Raw genomic sequence first — 17,304 nt, 5'->3', positions numbered from 1 at the left:
AGCTAGATGGGTCTCTGGACAGAGGTACTGATGGGATAGCTAGATGGGTCCCTGGACAGAGGTACTGATGGGATAGCTAGATGGGTCTCTGGACAGAGGTACCGATGGGATAGCTAGATGGGTCTCTGGACAGAGGTACTGATGGGATAGCTAGATGGGTCCTGGACAGAGGTACTGATGGGATAGCTAGATGGGTCTCTGGACAGAGGTACTGATGGGATAGCTAGATGGGTCCTGGACAGAGGTACTGATGGGATAGCTAGATGGGTCTCTGGACAGAGGTACTGATGGGATAGCTAGATGGGTCTCTGGACAGAGGTACTGATGGGATAGCTAGATGGGTCTCTGGACAGAGGTACTGATGGGATAGCTAGATGGGTCTCTGGACAGAGGTACTGATGGGATAGCTAGATGGGTCTCTGGACAGAGGTACTGATGGGATAGCTAGATGGGTCTCTGGACAGAGGTACTGATGGGATAGCTAGATGGGTCTCTGGACAGAGGTACTGATGGGATAGCTAGATGGGTCTCTGGACAGAGATACTGATGGGATAGCTAGATGGGTCTCTGGACAGAGGTACTGATGGGATAACTAGATGGGTCTCTGGACAGAGATACTGATGGGATAGCTAGATGGGTCTCTGGACAGAGGTACTGATGGGATAACTAGATGGGTCTCTGGACAGAGGTACTGATGGGATAGCTAGATGGGTCTCTGGACAGAGGTACTGATGGGATAACTAGATGGGTCTCTGGACAGAGATACTGATGGGATAACTAGATGGGTCTCTGGACAGAGGTACTGATGGGATAGCTAGATGGGTCTCTGGACAGAGGTACTGATGGGATAGCTAGATGGGTCTCTGGACAGAGGTACTGATGGGATAGCTAGATGGGTCTCTGGACAGAGGTACTGATGGGATAGCTAGATGGGTCTCTGGACAGAGTTACTGATGGGATAGCTAGATGGGTCCCTGGACAGAGGTACTGATGGGATAGCTAGATGGGTCCCTGGACAGAGGTACTGATGGGATAACTAGATGGGTCTCTGGACAGAGGTAGTGATATAGGATAAAGATACAGGATAAACAACAGGAATAAATATTGCACCATTTATGTTAGTAAAGACCTTGATGATTAGGAATAATGTAAATAGGCTAAAATGCTAAACAAATTTGTAAAACCTTTGCTCAGCCAGGGGGTTCATAATAATAGCCTTCAGTGGGGTATTCCTACCCCTTGACTTGTTACACATTTTACAGCCTGAATCTTTGTTTGTCACCCATCTACACACAATATCCCATAATCAAATCAAATCACATTGTATTTGTCACATGCGCTGAATACAACAGTGAAATGCTTACTTACAAGCCCTTAACCAACAATGCAGTTTTAAGAAAAATAAATATTAAGTAAAAAATAGATAAGTAAAAAAATAAAATAATAATAAAAGTAACAAATAATTAAACAGCAGCAGTAAAAACTGGAAGAGAACAGTTGGCTACATCTTCTAGGTCTTTCAAGCTGCACCAGTTCTGTGATTCTCTCTCAGTAGGTCTGAGCAGTAAGGGGATCCCACCGTACATCGGAATTGGAGAGCGCTCACAGAAATATTGGAAAAATGCTGACGTGAGCCAAGGCGCTAGGTTGCCTCAGCCAAACACCTGTCTGTGCTGATAAAACCGCTCGGCGAGCACGGACCCAGTCGTTTACCTCCCAAGGCCCAGCCAAACACCTGTCTGTGCTGATAAAACCGCTCGGCGAGCACGGACCCAGTCGTTTACCTCCCAAGGCCCAGCCAAACACCTGTCTGTGCTGATAAAACCGCTCGGCGAGCACGGACCCAGTCCCAGCCAAACACCTGTCTGTGCTGATAAAACCACTCGGCTCCCAAGGCCCAGCCAAACACCTGTCTGTGCTGATAAAACCGCTCGGCGAGCACGGACCCAGTCGTTTACCTCCCAAGGCCAGCCAAACACCTGTCTGTGCTGATAAAACCGCTCGGCGAGCACGGACCCAGTCGTTTACCTCCCAAGGCCCAGCCAAACACCTGTCTGTGCTGATAGAACCGCTCGGCGAGCACGGACCCAGTCGTTTACCTCCCAAGGCCCAGCCAAACACCTGTCTGTGCTGATAAAACCGCTCGTCCTCCCAAGGCCCAGCCAAACACCTGTCTGTGCTGATAGAACCTCCCAAGGCCCCCAGGCCCAGCCAAACACCTGTCTGTGCTGATAGAACCGCTCTGCGCACGGACCCAGCACGGACCCAGTCGTTTACAGCACCTTTAGAATGTATTGGATCAAGAGGTACTGTCTGATCCTCCCAAGGCCCAGCCAAACACCTGTCTGTGCTGATAGAACCGCTCTGCGAGCACGGACCCAGTCGTTTACCTCCCAAGGCCCAGCCAAACACCTGTCTGTGCTGATAGAACCGCTCTGCGAGCACGGACCCAGTCGTTTACCTCCCAAGGCCCAGCCAAACACCTGTCTGTGCTGATAGAACCGCTTGGCGAGCACGGACCCAGTCGTTTACAGCACCTTTAGAATGTATTGGATCAAGAGGTACTGTCTGATCCTCCCAAGGCCCAGCCAAAATACCTAAAATATGAACAATGACAGTATTCTAACTTGTATAACACCCCCCCCCCCTTCCCCCCTGCCTCCAGCGCCTGTCATAAAGTCTGCACGGTGTGAATGTTCTCTCACCCCAAAAACACTCCAAGTAAATATCTTCTATCTAATAACAGTGGCACGGGTGCCAGAATTAGAATGTGTGTCAATGTCAGCCCATTCACATTAAACAGACGTAAGATATTGAATGTAAATTTGTGTCCCTCCGTTACGTATACTATGTTCTGTTACATTACAAATGGAATAATGGGTGTGGTTACTTAATACGTGCCTTCAGAAAGTATTCATACCCCTTGACTTATTACACATTTTGTTGTGTTACAGCCTGAATATTTCTTTTTGCCAACCATCTACAAACAATATCCCATAATGACAAAGTGAAAACATGTTTTTTTTAGAAATATTTGCTCATTTATTGAAAAGAAAATACAGGAATATTTAATTTACATAAGTATTCACACCCCTGAGTCAAATACATGTTAGAATGACCTTTGGCAGTGCCACATTTGGCCGTTAGTCTTTTCTGAATTCTTCAAGCTCTGTTAAATTGGTTGTTGATCATTTGTAGACAACCATTTTCAAGTCTTGCCATAGATTTTCAAGCAGATTTGAGTCAGAACTGTAACTCGGGAAAATCCACTGTCTCCTTGGTAAGTAACTCCAGTGCTTAGCTCCATTCATGAATGTTATATCCTCAAAAACTCCCCAGTCCTTAACGATTAAAGCATACCCATAACATGATGCAGGCACCACCATGCTTGAAAGTATGGAGAGTGGTACTCAGTAATGAGTTGTATTGGATTTGCACCAAACATAATATTTTGTATTCAGGACAAAAAGTGAATTGCTTTGCCAACTTTTCCTGCAGTATTACTTTGTTGCCTTGTTGCAAACAGGATGCATGTTTTGGAAAATGTTTATTCTATACAGGCTGCCTTCTTTTCACTCTGTCAATGAAGTTAGTATTGTGGAGTAACAATGTTGTTGATCCATCCTCAGTTTTCTCCTACCACAGCCATTAAACTATGTAACTGTTTTAAAGTTACCATTGGGCGCATTGAAATCCCTGAGCGGTTTCCTTCCTCTCCGGCAACTGAGTTAGGAAGGACACCTGTTTCTTGGCCTCTCAAATGGCGCAGCGGTCTAAGGCACCGCATCTCAGTGAGCATGGTTCAAATCCAGGCTGTATCACATCTGGCTGTGATTGGGAGTCCCATAGGGCAGTGCACAATTGGCCCAGCGTCGTATAGGTTTGGCCGGGGTATGCTGTCATTGTAAATAAGAATTTGTTCTAAACTGACTTGCATAGTTAAATTTAAAATGTATATATTTGTAGTGACTGGGTGTATTTATACACCATCCAACATGTAATCAATAAGTGACTTTTGGTGTTGCAAGTGCAATGCTCTGCAGACTGAGCCACATAGGACTAAGTGGTTTGGATAAAAGTGTTTGCTAAATTGCTTATATTATTGTATACTGTATTGCGTTTTTCTTCCCACTTAAAACTACAACTCCCATGGGTCCCGCACTAGAGGAGGTTAAAAAACGTCCATATGAATGTTTCAGACAGATTTGGTCTTTTCTACAAGGAACATGTAGTTGCCTATCTGTTATTAATCCATGTAGCTACGACTGACATCTAGTGGAAATTTACTTCTGCACCCGTTTCCTCGATGTTTATGTAATACTTATTTGGCCCACTGGAGGGCAGTTGCTGATGGATAACCTCTCTCCCGTTCATGGGGCGCTCTTGAACCGGATGTGTGCATGTCGTTGTCATACGTTGTTTCACATTGCCGTGGTAGCATTTCTAGCTACAACATGGGATTTGGGAACGACAAGTGACAGTGTGATGACTGTATATCAAGTTTAGTGTGAACAACAGTGTAGAAAATAACAGTTTATGTCCTAGATCTGTATTTCTGCCGGAGGTTGGCGGGGGCGAACAGAAGTCACGATGGTGAAAGAGCAGTTTAGAGAGACTGATGTGGCCAAAAAAATGTAAGTATGTCCAGTTAGCTAGATGCTAGCCATTAGCCATTAATATTTCTCCCAAGCCCTCTAGCTATGAGTATTGTTCGTAAATATTTTCCTAAAGTAGCTTGCAATTTGTCACATGAGCTTGCTTTTCATAGCTAAGTTAGCAAGCTTTTTGCAATTGCATCATTGATTTGAACAGGGTCAGTAATGCTGGAAACACGTTTTAGAAAGCTAGCTAGCTAAACAAACAATCACATCACATCTCCACCTGGGTAAGGTGGCAGGATATCGAACTCGTGTTGCCATGACCACTGGCACTCTTGCTGAGTACATGGTAAAGCATGACGTGTAGCAGGGAATCTGCATTCCAACCAAGTAGCCTCAAGTAGACATCCAGCAAGGCAATGCTGACCATGCATTACTAATAGACTCCCAATTGACCCCTAAACTATAGCTTGTTATCATTGGCAGTTCTTGCTTGGGTAGGACCTATTTGCTAGTTGACTTAGTAGCCAGTGTTTAATTTAAACCCCTATGCTGAGTTGGCTATCTATTCCATTTATGTCAACAGAAGCCACATCTGTTTTGGGATGAAGTCGGCTGAACAGATGAGACAGCAGGCTCATATCCAAGTGGTCAGTAAGAACCTGTACAGCCAGGACACCAGCCATACTCCTCTACCATATGGGGTACTGGATCATCGCATGGTAGGGCTGACATGTGTGTATACACACACACACACATACATACATACACGCACCACCCTATTGAGTACTGGACCATCACATGGTACACTACCAGTCAAAAGTTTTAGAACACCTACTCATTCAAAGGTTTTTCTTTATTTGTACTATTTTCTACATTGTAGAATAATAATGAAGACATCAACTTTGAAATAACACATACGGAATCATGTAGTAACCAAAACAGTGTTAAACAAATCAAAATATATTTTAGATTTTTGAAGTTCTTCAAAGTAGCCACCCTTTGCCCCTTGATGACAGCTTTGCAAACTCTTGGCCTCCTCTATTGGTGGTTGTGACCCAACTGTCATGTTATATTCCAGGGCACCAGTGAGAAGGATCGTCCTTGTGAGACGTGTGGGAAGAACCTGGCTGACTGTCTGGGACACTATGGGTATCTGGACCTGGAGATGCCCTGTTTTCATGTGGGCTATTTCAAAGCCACCATTGGAATCCTACAGGCAAGTTCACTATGACAGTAACTGCCAAAATAAAGGAAACACTTGAGTAAATGAGGGGTACAAGTAGGATGTATAGAAAGCAGATGCTTCCAACACAGGTGTGGTTCCTGAGTTAATTAAGCAATTACCATCCCATCATGCTTAGGGTCATGTATAAGAATGCTCAGTTGCCCATTATTTTGGCTACCATGGCTAGAAGAAGAGATCTCAGTGACCTTGAAAGAGGGGACTCAAAGGAGCATAGAGGGTTTAAAGGGTGTGTCTCAGTCACCAGATCTCAACACAACAGTGCTGCTCAGCGTGAGGTAATACAGTAGGGGGAGTGCTGCTCAGTGTGAGGTAATACAGTAGGGGGAGTGCAGCTCAGTGTGAGGTAATACAGTAGGGGGAGTGCAGCTCAGTGTGAGGTAATACAGTAGGGGGAGTGCTGCTCAGTGTGAGGTAATACAGTAGGGGGAGTGCAGCTCAGCGTGAGGTAATACAGTAGGGGGAGTGCAGCTCAGTGTGAGGTAATACAGTAGGGGGAGTGCTTCTCGTCCTCACAAGAACGTACTCAAGAGAACGTCTTTGGAGCATTAGAGTGTGTATGCAGTAGTATGCATATTGAGAAACACCCAATGTGATTGTTGTCCCATTATAACATCATGTGGTTGTTGTTCATGTTCTTCCATTATAACTATGTTATTGTTGTTCAAATTGGCCCATTATGACATCATGTTATTGTTGTTCAAATTGGCCATTATGACATCATGTTATTGTTGTTCAAATTAGCCCATTATAACATTATGTTATTGTTGTTCAAATTGGCCCATTATGACATCGTGTTATTGTTGTTCAAATTAGCCCATTATAACATAATGTTATTGTTGTTCAAATTAGCCCATTATGACATCATGTTATTGTTGTTCAAATTAGCCCATTATAACGTTGTTGTTGTTCAAATTAGCCCATTATAACGTTGTTGTTGTTCAAATTAGCCCATTATAATGTTGTTGTTGTTCAAATTAGCCCATTGTAACATTATGTTGTTGTTGTTCAAATTGGCCCATTATGACATCATGTTGTTCAAATTGTTATGACATCGTTTATTGTTCAAATGTTATAACTTCCATTATAACAAATTAGCCCATTATATTGTTGTTCAAATTAGCCCATTATGACATCATGTTATTGTTGTTCAAATTGGCCCATTATGACATCGTGTTATTGTTGTTCAAATTGGCCCATTATGACATCATGTTATTGTTGTTCAAATTGGCCCGTTATAATGTTATTGTTGTTCAAATTGGCCCATTGTGACATCATGTTATTGTTGTTCAAATTGGCCCATTATGACATCATGTTATTGTTGTTCAAATTGTTCCATTATGACATCATGTTATTGTTGTTCAAATTGTTCTATTATGACATCATGTTATTGTTGTCCCTCCAGATGATCTGTAAGACGTGTTCTCACATCATGCTGACCAAAGAGGAGAAACTACAGTTCATGGATGTGTTGAAGAGGCCAGGCCTAGCGTACCTCCAGAAACGAGGAATGAAGAAGAAGATATCCGACAAATGCCGCAAAAGGACATTGTGTCTCAATTGCTCCACGTTAAATGGTAGGGTATCAACAATAGCTTAGTCTTTGACTGTTTACGGTTCAACTTTGACATTTGGGCCAAAATACATATTAACTTATATTTGAATTGAGTTGAGTTGAAAGCAAAGCCCAGGTGGTGGTTGGTGTGACTGATAATCGTCTTTGTTCTTGCCATTTAACAGGACCAGTGAAGAAGTGTGGCTTGCTGAAGATCCTCCACGAGAAATACAAGACAACCAAGAAAGTGGTGGACACTGTAGTATCAGACTTTCTCAACTCATTCGATATCGCAATAGAACACAACAAGGAAGTGGAGGGCTTGCTTAACAGGGCTCAGGTGAGTCACGTTGAAGGCAACTAGGGCTCGCTTAACAGGGCTCAGGTGAGTCACGTTGAAGGCAACTAGGGCTCGCTTAACAGGGCTCAGGTGAGTCACGTTGAAGGCAACTAGGGCTCGCTTAACAGGGCTCAGGTGAGTCACGTTGAAGCAACTAGGGCTCGCTTAACAGGGCTCAGGTGAGTCACGTTGAAGGCAACTAGGGCTCGCTTAACAGGGCTCAGGTGAGTCACGTTGAAGGCAACTAGGGCTCGCTTAACAGGGCTCAGGTGAGTCACGTTGAAGGCAACTAGGGCTCGCTTAACAGGGCTCAGGTGAGTCACGTTGAAGGCAACTAGGGCTCGCTTAACAGGGCTCAGGTGAGTCACGTTGAAGGCAACTAGGGCTCGCTTAACAGGGCTCAGGTGAGTCACGTTGAAGGCAACTAGGGCTCGCTTAACAGGGCTCAGGTGAGTCACGTTGAAGGCAACTAGGGCTCGCTTAACAGGGCTCAGGTGAGTCACGTTGAAGGCAACTAGGGCTCGCTTAACAGGGCTCAGGTGAGTCACGTTGAAGGCAACTAGGGCTCGCTTAACAGGGCTCAGGTGAGTCACGTTGAAGGCAACTAGGGCTCGCTTAACAGGGCTCAGGTGAGTCACGTTGAAGGCAACTAGGGCTCGCTTAACAGGGCTCAGGTGAGTCACGTTGAAGGCAACTAGGGCTCGCTTAACAGGGCTCAGGTGAGTCACGTTGAAGGCAACCAGGGCTCGCTTAACAGGGCTCAGGTGAGTCACGTTGAAGGCAACTAGGGCTCGCTTAACAGGGCTCAGGTGAGTCACATTGAAGGCAACTAGGGCTCGCTTAACAGGGCTCAGGTGAGTCACGTTGAAGGCAACTAGGGCTCGCTTAACAGGGCTCAGGTGAGTCACGTTGAAGGCAACTAGGGCTCGCTTAACAGGGCTCAGGTGAGTCACGTTGAAGGCAACTAGGGCTCGCTTAACAGGGCTCAGGTGAGTCACGTTGAAGGCAACTAGGGCTCGCTTAACAGGGCTCAGGTGAGTCACGTTGAAGGCAACTAGGGCTCGCTTAACAGGGCTCAGGTGAGTCACGTTGAAGGCAACTAGGGCTCGCTTAACAGGGCTCAGGTGAGTAACGTTGAAGGCAACTAGGGCTCGCTTAACAGGGCTCAGGTGAGTCACGTTGAAGGCAACTAGGGCTCGCTTAACAGGGCTCAGGTGAGTCACGTTGAAGGCAACTATGGCTCGCTTAACAGGGCTCAGGTGAGTCACGTTGAAGGCAACTATGGCGACTTTTAACAGTTTACATGTCTACTTTGTAGAGGTCATATGAGGTTAATGGTTTGTTTTGTATGTTTTTCACTTAGCAGTGACTTATAGTAACAGAGTTCATACAGGATTAGTATATGGGATGCTTGTCAGAATTGAACAAACAGAACCTGGTATTACTAGAGTCACACTCTCCTTACCAACTGGGTCACACTGTTTTTAAATGCTGACCGATCATGTCTTTCACCCCGACGGAGAACCTGAGTCCTCTAGGTGGTGCTGAACCTCTTCAAAATGTGTTTGTCTGAATCCGGGAAACTGGCCCTTATGGTTGTAAATGCTGACTGACCTTCATGTCTTGTGGTTTCCAGGAGAACTTGAGTCCTCTAGTGGTGCTGAACCTCTTCAAAATGTGTCTGTCTGAATCTGGGAAACTGGCCCTTATGGTTGTAAATGCTGACTGACCTTCATGTCTTGTGGTTTCCAGGAGAACCTGAGTCCTCTAGTGGTGCTGAACCTCTTCAGGAGGATACCAGCGGAGGACATTCCCCTGCTCCTGATGAACCCTGAGGCAGGTAAGCCTGCAGACCTCATCCTCACCCGCCTGCTGGTACCCCCGCTCTGCATCCGCCCCTCTGTCATCTCAGACCTCAAGTCAGGTACTAATGAGGATGACCTCACCATGAAGCTCACAGAGATCATCTTCCTCAATGACGTCATCAAGAAGGTGGGTACATTACATTTACATCAAATATATACATTTTTTTTGTATGATGTCATAGAGAAGGTGGGCGTCATGGGATTGGGAGAGTAGCAGGAAGTGTCAATGAATTTGTGATTAATTGTTTTATTAATTGGCCCGGGAGTTTTTCCATGAACTGACCAGGAAAACCTCTGGGGCCCCAGTAGGCTATTACTAACTAGTTGGTCAGCTGAGGAAAACCTCTGGGGCCCCAGTAGGCTATTACTAACTAGTTGGTCAGCTAAGGAAGACCTCGTGGCCCCAGTAGGCTATTACTAACTAGTTGGTCAGCTGAGGAAAACCTCTGGGCCCCAGTAGGCTATTACTAACTAGTTGGTCAGTTGAGGAAAACCTCTGGGCCCCAGTAGGCTATTACTAACTAGTTGGTCAGCTGAGGAAAACCTCTGGGCCCCAGTAGGCTATTACTAACTAGTTGGTCAGCTGAGGAAAACCTCTGGGCCCCAGTAGGCTATTACTAACTAGTTGGTCAGCTGAGGAAAACCTCTGGGCCCCAGTAGGCTATTACTAACTAGTTGGTCAGCTGAGGAAAACCTCTGGGCCCCAGTAGGCTATTACTAACTAGTTGGTCAGCTGAGGAAAACCTCTGGGCCCCAGTAGGCTATTACTAACTGTTGGTCAGCTGAGGAAAACCTCTGGGCCCCAGTAGGCTATTACTAACTAGTTGGTCAGCTGAGGAAAACCTCTGGGCCCCAGTAGGCTATTACTAACTAGTTGGTCAGCTGAGGAAAACCTCTGGGCCCCAGTAGGCTATTACTAACTAGTTGGTCAGCTGAGGAAAACCTCTGGGCCCCAGTAGGCTATTACTAACTAGTTGGTCAGCTGAGGAAAACCTCTGGGCCCCAGTAGGCTATTACTAACTAGTTGGTCAGCTGAGGAAAACCTCTGGGCCCCAGTAGGCTATTACTAACTGGTTGGTCAGCTGAGGAAAACCTCTGGGACCCAGTAGGCTATTACTAACTGGTTGGTCAGCTGAGGAAAACCTCTGGGCCCCAGTAGGCTATTACTAACTAGTTGGTCAGCTGAGGAAAACCTCTGGGCCCCAGTAGGCTATTACTAACTGGTTGGTCAGCTGAGGAAAACCTCTGGGCCCCAGTAGGCTATTACTAACTGGTTGGTCAGCTGAGGAAAACCTCTGGGCCCCAGTAGGCTATTACTAACTGGTTGGTCAGCTGAGGAAAACCTCTGGGCCCCAGTAGGCTATTACTAACTAGTTGGTCAGCTGAGGAAAACCTCTGGGCCCCAGTAGGCTATTACTAACTAGTTGGTCAGCTCAGGAAAACCTCTGGGCCCCAGTAGGCTATTACTAACTAGTTGGTCAGCTCAGGAAAACCTCTGGGCCCCAGTAGGCTATTACTAACTAGTTGGTCAGCTGAGGAAAACCTCTGGGCCCCAGTAGGCTATTACTAACTAGTTGGTCAGCTGAGGAAAACCTCTGGGCCCCAGTAGGCGATTACTAACTAGTTGGTCAGCTGAGGAAAACCTCCTGTGCCTTTTTTATGAAATCAATAACACAAGACCAAAAAAAAAAAAGTTATAATTTCCAATTCACATTAGACAATAAGGTGGTTTGATGTTGATGTTATTTTTGTTGTCTAATGAATGTTGAGTGATGAATGAGTTGTTCTGCCCGCCTCCCATGCCGTCCCACAGCACCGTATGTCAGGGGCCAAGACCCAGATGATCATGGAGGACTGGGACTTCCTCCAGCTGCAATGTGCTCTCTACATCAACAGTGAGCTCTCTGGCATCCCCCTCAACATGGCCCCTAAGAAGTGGACCAGAGGCTTCGTTCAGAGACTCAAGGGCAAACAAGGTCTCGCTCATATAAATAGTGATTTTTAATTCTAATTATTTAGTAGTTATATATTGTCTATTCTGATTTCTAGTTCTGTGGTCACATCGTATTTATTGATAGTTGACACTGAATTCATGTCAATGTCATGCCTTTTGTCATAAACAATGTAGTTTATTTACACAGCTGAGTCAGAAACAGAAAGTATCCTAGTTGATTGTGGAGCCATTTAATCACAAACTATAATGTTATTCTCCACTGCTGCCTATGGAGACACTCGGTTATTGATGGTTCGTGGTGTCTCTCTCTCAGGGCGATTCCGTGGAAACCTCTCCGGGAAGAGAGTGGATTTCTCTGGGAGAACGGTCATCTCTCCGGACCCCAACCTGCGGATTGATGAGGTGGCTGTCCCTGTGCACGTAGCCAAAATCCTGACCTACCCAGAGAAGGTAAGATTCTTATTGGTCACATTTTAACTACAACTTTTAATAAGGCGTTATAATAATTAGGGCTGTCCACGTTAACACTTTTTAATGCTGTTAATTTCTTTGACGCTTTTAATTGCTTCTCCATTTCTTTACCCCGCCCGGAACCTTTTTAAGCGCACGTGTTTCAGCAGGGACCCTTATAAGCGCAACACACAACACGCTCTGTGCTGTGTACCTGTCAGTGAGCACACGGTCTCAGTAGCGCTTGTCCGTTTCTATTGTGGTGCGCTTTGCGCACACCTTTCAGAAACAGTTTTGAAGGAAACCGTACAGATACTTCTACCGTAAACACATTCCCAGGCATTTCTTTAGATGACAGCAAAAAAACATTCATTTGTACAGAAGTAACAAACTAGTTATGCTAACGTTAGCTAGCTAGCTAGCCATAATATTGTTTACAATGCCATGGCTGAATGCCTCTTGATTCAACTAACTTCCCACAATGATTTTAATCAGAACAGGACATCCATTCCATGTGACTACTGTTTTTAGTTGTATTTCTCAGGTCAAAAAGACTTGATGATCCCAGTTCTAGTAGCAGCAACATGTGACTTAATGATTCCAGTTCTAGTAGCAGCAACATGTGACTTAATGACTTAATGATTCCAGTTCTAGTAGCAGCAACATGTGACTTAATGACTTAATGATCCCAGTTCTAGTAGCAGCAACATGTGACTTAATGACTTAATGATCCCAGTTCTAGTAGCAGCAACATGTGACTACTGTTTCTGTTGTAGTTCTCAGGTCATAAAGACTTAATGATCCCAGTTCTAGTAGCAGCAACATGAGACTACTGTTTCTGTTGTAGACTTAATGATCCCAGTTCTAGTAGCAGCAACATGTCAAAGGTCAAAAAGACTTAATGATCCCAGTTCTAGTAGCAGCAACATGTGACTACTGTTTCTGTTGTAGTTCTCAGGTCAAAAGACTCTTCTAGTACATATTCTTTATCCCTTTACACTTGTGTCAAAAAGACTTAATGATCCCAGTTCTAGTAGCAGCAACATGTGACTACTGTTTCTGTTGTAGTCCTCAGGTCAAAAAGACTTAATGATCCCAGTTCTAGTAGCAGCAACATGTGACTACTGTTTCTGTTGTAGTCCTCAGGTCAAAAAGACTTAATGATCCCAGTTCTAGTAGCAGCAACATGTGACTACTGTTTCTGTTGTAGTTCTCAGGTCAAAAAGACTTAATGATCCCAGTTCTAGTAGCAGCAACATGTGACTACTGTTTCTGTTGTAGTTCTCAGGTCAAAAAGACTTAATGATCCCAGTTATAGTAGCAGCAACATGTGACTACTGTTTCTGTTGTAGTCCTCAGGTCAAAAATACTTAATGATCCCAGTTATAGTAGCAGCAACATGTGACTACTGTTTCTGTTGTAGTCCTCAGGTCAAAAAGACTTAATGATCCCAGTTCTAGTAGCAGCAACATGTGACCACTGTTTCTGTTGTAGTTCTCAGGTCAAAAAGACTTAATGATCCCAGTTCTAGTAGCAGCAACATGTGACTAGGTCATGATGAAGGACATGGATCAGTTAAGCTTCAATATTATTGATAAGAAGGATTAGGCCTCCTGGGATCATGAATAATTAGCTGTTACAGAGACTTTGGTGATTATGGTGAAAATGCTTTAAAACATTTTAATCCAGTCTATTTGGGGTTTTAATAGTAACTCAATGTTCTGCTCTCATTCATATATCTTTATGTACATATTCTTTATCCCTTTACACTTGTGTGTATAAGACAGTAGTTTTGGAATTGTTAGGTTAGATTACTCTTTGGTTATTGCTGCATTGTCGGAACTAGAAGCACAAGCATTTCGCCACACTCGCATTAACATCTGCTAACCATGTGTATGTGACAAATACATTTGGTTTGATTTTGATTTTTAATGAACAATTTGTTGAAAGTCCAAATTGGAGCAAATTCTATAATGGCAATGAATTGCGATTTAACTAATTCCGTTACCTCTATTTAATTATTTTAATCGGTTGACTTCCTTTATTAAGAATACATGAATTGTTTATAAGCACTACATAGATGCTTCACAAATCAGGATGGATCACAAGGCAGGTTGAGTGCCTTTTCCAGCTGTCTTTACCATTGAGAAGTAACCTGCACAGTGTCTTCACTGTCCCCTGTTGTATGACCTGCGACCTCTAACTTGTTGTGCCCCAAGGTGAACAAGGCCAACTTGGAGATGCTTAGGAAGCTGGTGCGGAGCGGTCCAGAGGTCCACCCTGGAGCCAACTTCATCCAGCAACGACACACGCAGATGAAGAGGTCAGGACAGTTCTATTGGACATGTTTAGTCCATTTTAAAAGCATGAGCTGACCCACACCTGTAAAATGTTGAAGAAGCCACTACGTTCCAAAACGTTGGTGAGGTTTTACCCATTCAGTTATTAGAAGAATATATAGAGTATCTATCTTTCTTTTTATACCTTTTTAGTTAATTTAAAGGGATACTTTTTGTCTTGAGGCCCTTTATCTACTTCCTCAGTCAGATGAACTCGTTGGTGCCAGTTTAATGTCTCTGTTTACTGGGACACCAGTTCATCTGACTCTGGGGAAGTAGATTAAAGGGCCTCATTGTCCCGAAGTATACCCTTTTTAATAGAACCACACTGAAACTGTGGTTACGGGCCTACCACTAAACTGTGATTACGGTCCTACCACTAAACTAAACTGTGGTTACGGTCCTACCACTAAACTGAAACTGGTTATAGGCCTACCACTAAACTGAAACTGTGGTTATAGGCCTGCCACTAAACTAAACTGTGGTTAAAGGCCTACCACTAAACTGAAACTGGTTATAGGCCTAACACTAAACTGAAACTGTGGTTACGGGCCTACCACTAAACTGGTTACAGGCCTACCACTAAACTGAAACGGTGGTTACAGGCCTACCACTAAATTGGTTATAAGTCTACCACTAAACTGGTTATAGGCCTGCCACTAAACTAAACTGTGGTTATAGGCCTACCACTAAACTGAAACTGGTTATAGGCCTAACACTAAACTGAAACTGTGGTTACGGGCCTGCCACTAAACTGGTTACAGGCCTACCACTAAACTGTGGTTACAGGCCTACTACTAAACTGGTTATAGGCCTACCACTAAACTGAAACTGTGGTTACAGGCCTACCACTGAACTGAAACTGTGGTTACAGGCCTACCACTAAACTGAAACGGTGGTTACAGGCCTACCACTAAACTGAAACGGTGGTTACAGGCCTACCACTAAACTGGTTATAGGACTACCACTAAACTGAAACTGTGGTTATGGGCCTACCACTAAACTGAAACTGTGGTTACGGGCCTACCACTAAAAACTGAAACTGGTTACAGGCCTACCACTAAACTGAAACTGAAACCACTAAACTAAACTGTGGTTACAGGGTTACAGGCCTACCACTGAAAAACTGAAACTGTGGTTACAGGCCTACCACTAAACTGAAACAGTGGTTACAGGCCTACCACTAAATTGGTTATAAGTCTACCACTAAACTGGTTATAGGCCTACCACTAAACTGAAACTGTGGTTACGGGCCTACCACTAAACTGAAACTGTGGTTACGGGCCTACCACTAAACTGAAACTGGTTATAGGCCTACCACTAAACTGAAACTGTGGTTACGGGCCTACCACTAAACTGGTTACAGGCCTACCACTAAACTGAAACTGGTTACAGGCCTACCACTAAACTGGTTACAGGCCTACCACTAAACTGGTGGTTAAACTGTGGTTACGGGCCTAAACCACTAAACTGTGGTTACAGGCCTACCACTAAACTGTGGTTAAACTGGTTACAGGCCTACCACTAAACTGAAACTGTGGTTACAGGCCTACCACTAAACTGGTTATAGGACTACCACTAAACTGAAACTGTGGTTATGGGCCTACCACTAAACTGAAACTGTGGTTACGGGCCTACCACTAAACTGGTTACAGGCCTACCACTGAACTGAAACTGTGGTTACGGGCCTACCACTAAACTGAAACTGTGGTTACAGGCCTACCACTAAACTGGTTACAGGCCTACCACTAAACTGAAACTGTGTTTACTGGCCTACCACTAAACTGGTTACAGGGCTACCACTAAACTAAACTGTGGTTACGGGCCTACCACTAAACTGGTTACAGGCCTACCACTAAACTGGTTACAGGCCTACCACTAAACTGAAACGGTGGTTACAGGCCTACCACTAAACTGGTTATAGGCCTACCACTAAACTGAAACTGTGGTTACGGGCCTACCACTAAACTGGTTACAGGCCTACCACTAAACTGGTTATAGGCCTACCACTAAACTGAAACTGTGGTTACGGGCCTACCACTAAACTGAAACTGTGGTTACAGGCCTACCACTAAACTAAACTGTGGTTACGGGCCTACCACTAAACTAAACTGTGGTTACAGGCCTACCACTAAACTAAACTCTGGTTACGGGCCTACCACTAAACTAAACTGTGGTTACGGGCCTACCACTAAACTAAACTGTGGTTACGGGCCTACCACTAAACTGAAACTTTATATGAAACCAGATGTTTAGGTGTATGTTCTAAGAGTATTCCCTGTGTGTGTGTGTGTGTGTGTGTGTGTGTGTGTGGGGTCTGGTCTTGTCTTTCTTCAGGTTTCTGAAGTACGGGAACCGAGAGAAGATGGCCCAGGAGCTGAGGTTTGGAGACGTGGTGGAGAGACACATGATCGATGGAGACATCGTCCTCTTCAACCGACAGCCCTCTCTACACAAACTCAGCATCATGGCTCATATTGTGAGTGCTCTCTCTCTCTCTCTCTCTCTCTCTCTCTACATCATACACACGTCCTTCACTTCGGCTCTGTCTGGAAACTGTTAGGTTAATCAACCGTGCTGACTCCATGTCAACGTGTAGGCAGGAAGAGAACCTCACTGTTAGAAGTTGGGGATTTTGTGTGATGTATCTTGGGGATGTCTGTTTTAGAGCTGCCTTGTCGTGTAGCTGTGAGCTGCCTTGTCCAGTAGCTGTTACTGTTTTAGGGCTGCCTTGTTGTTACTGTTTTAGAGCTGCCTTGTCGTGTAGCTGTTACTGTTTTAGAGCTGCCTTGTCGTGTAGCTGTTACTGTTTTAGAGCTGCCTTGTCGTGTAGCTGTTACTGTTTTAGAGCTGCCTTGTCGTGTAGCTGTTACTGTTTTAGAGCTGCCTTGTCGTGTAGCTGTTACTGTTTTAGAGCTGCCTTGTTGTGTAGCTGTTACTGTTTTAGAGCTGCCTTG

General features: G+C 44.6%; 1 protein-coding gene across 1 annotated transcript in view; it reads left to right on the top strand.

The window, feature by feature from the left end:
* Positions 1-4,400: 4,400 nt before the first annotated feature.
* The window catches only part of LOC112259635 (DNA-directed RNA polymerase III subunit RPC1-like), a gene marked incomplete at its 3' end in the record, with an annotated part of 67,175 nt that continues 54,271 nt past the window's right edge, over positions 4,401-17,304 (top strand). The window contains 10 exon segments of the mRNA XM_042313618.1: positions 4,401-4,634; positions 5,185-5,320; positions 5,680-5,817; positions 7,250-7,421; positions 7,585-7,739; positions 9,492-9,731; positions 11,418-11,580; positions 11,872-12,008; positions 14,228-14,331; positions 16,685-16,826. Coding sequence (XP_042169552.1) covers positions 4,591-4,634; positions 5,185-5,320; positions 5,680-5,817; positions 7,250-7,421; positions 7,585-7,739; positions 9,492-9,731; positions 11,418-11,580; positions 11,872-12,008; positions 14,228-14,331; positions 16,685-16,826 — 1,431 coding nt within the window.

Source organism: Oncorhynchus tshawytscha, unplaced genomic scaffold, assembly GCF_018296145.1.
Source record: "Oncorhynchus tshawytscha isolate Ot180627B unplaced genomic scaffold, Otsh_v2.0 Un_contig_5223_pilon_pilon, whole genome shotgun sequence".
Classification (NCBI taxonomy): domain Eukaryota; kingdom Metazoa; phylum Chordata; class Actinopteri; order Salmoniformes; family Salmonidae; genus Oncorhynchus; species Oncorhynchus tshawytscha.
This window is presented reverse-complemented; position numbering and strand designations above follow the sequence as displayed.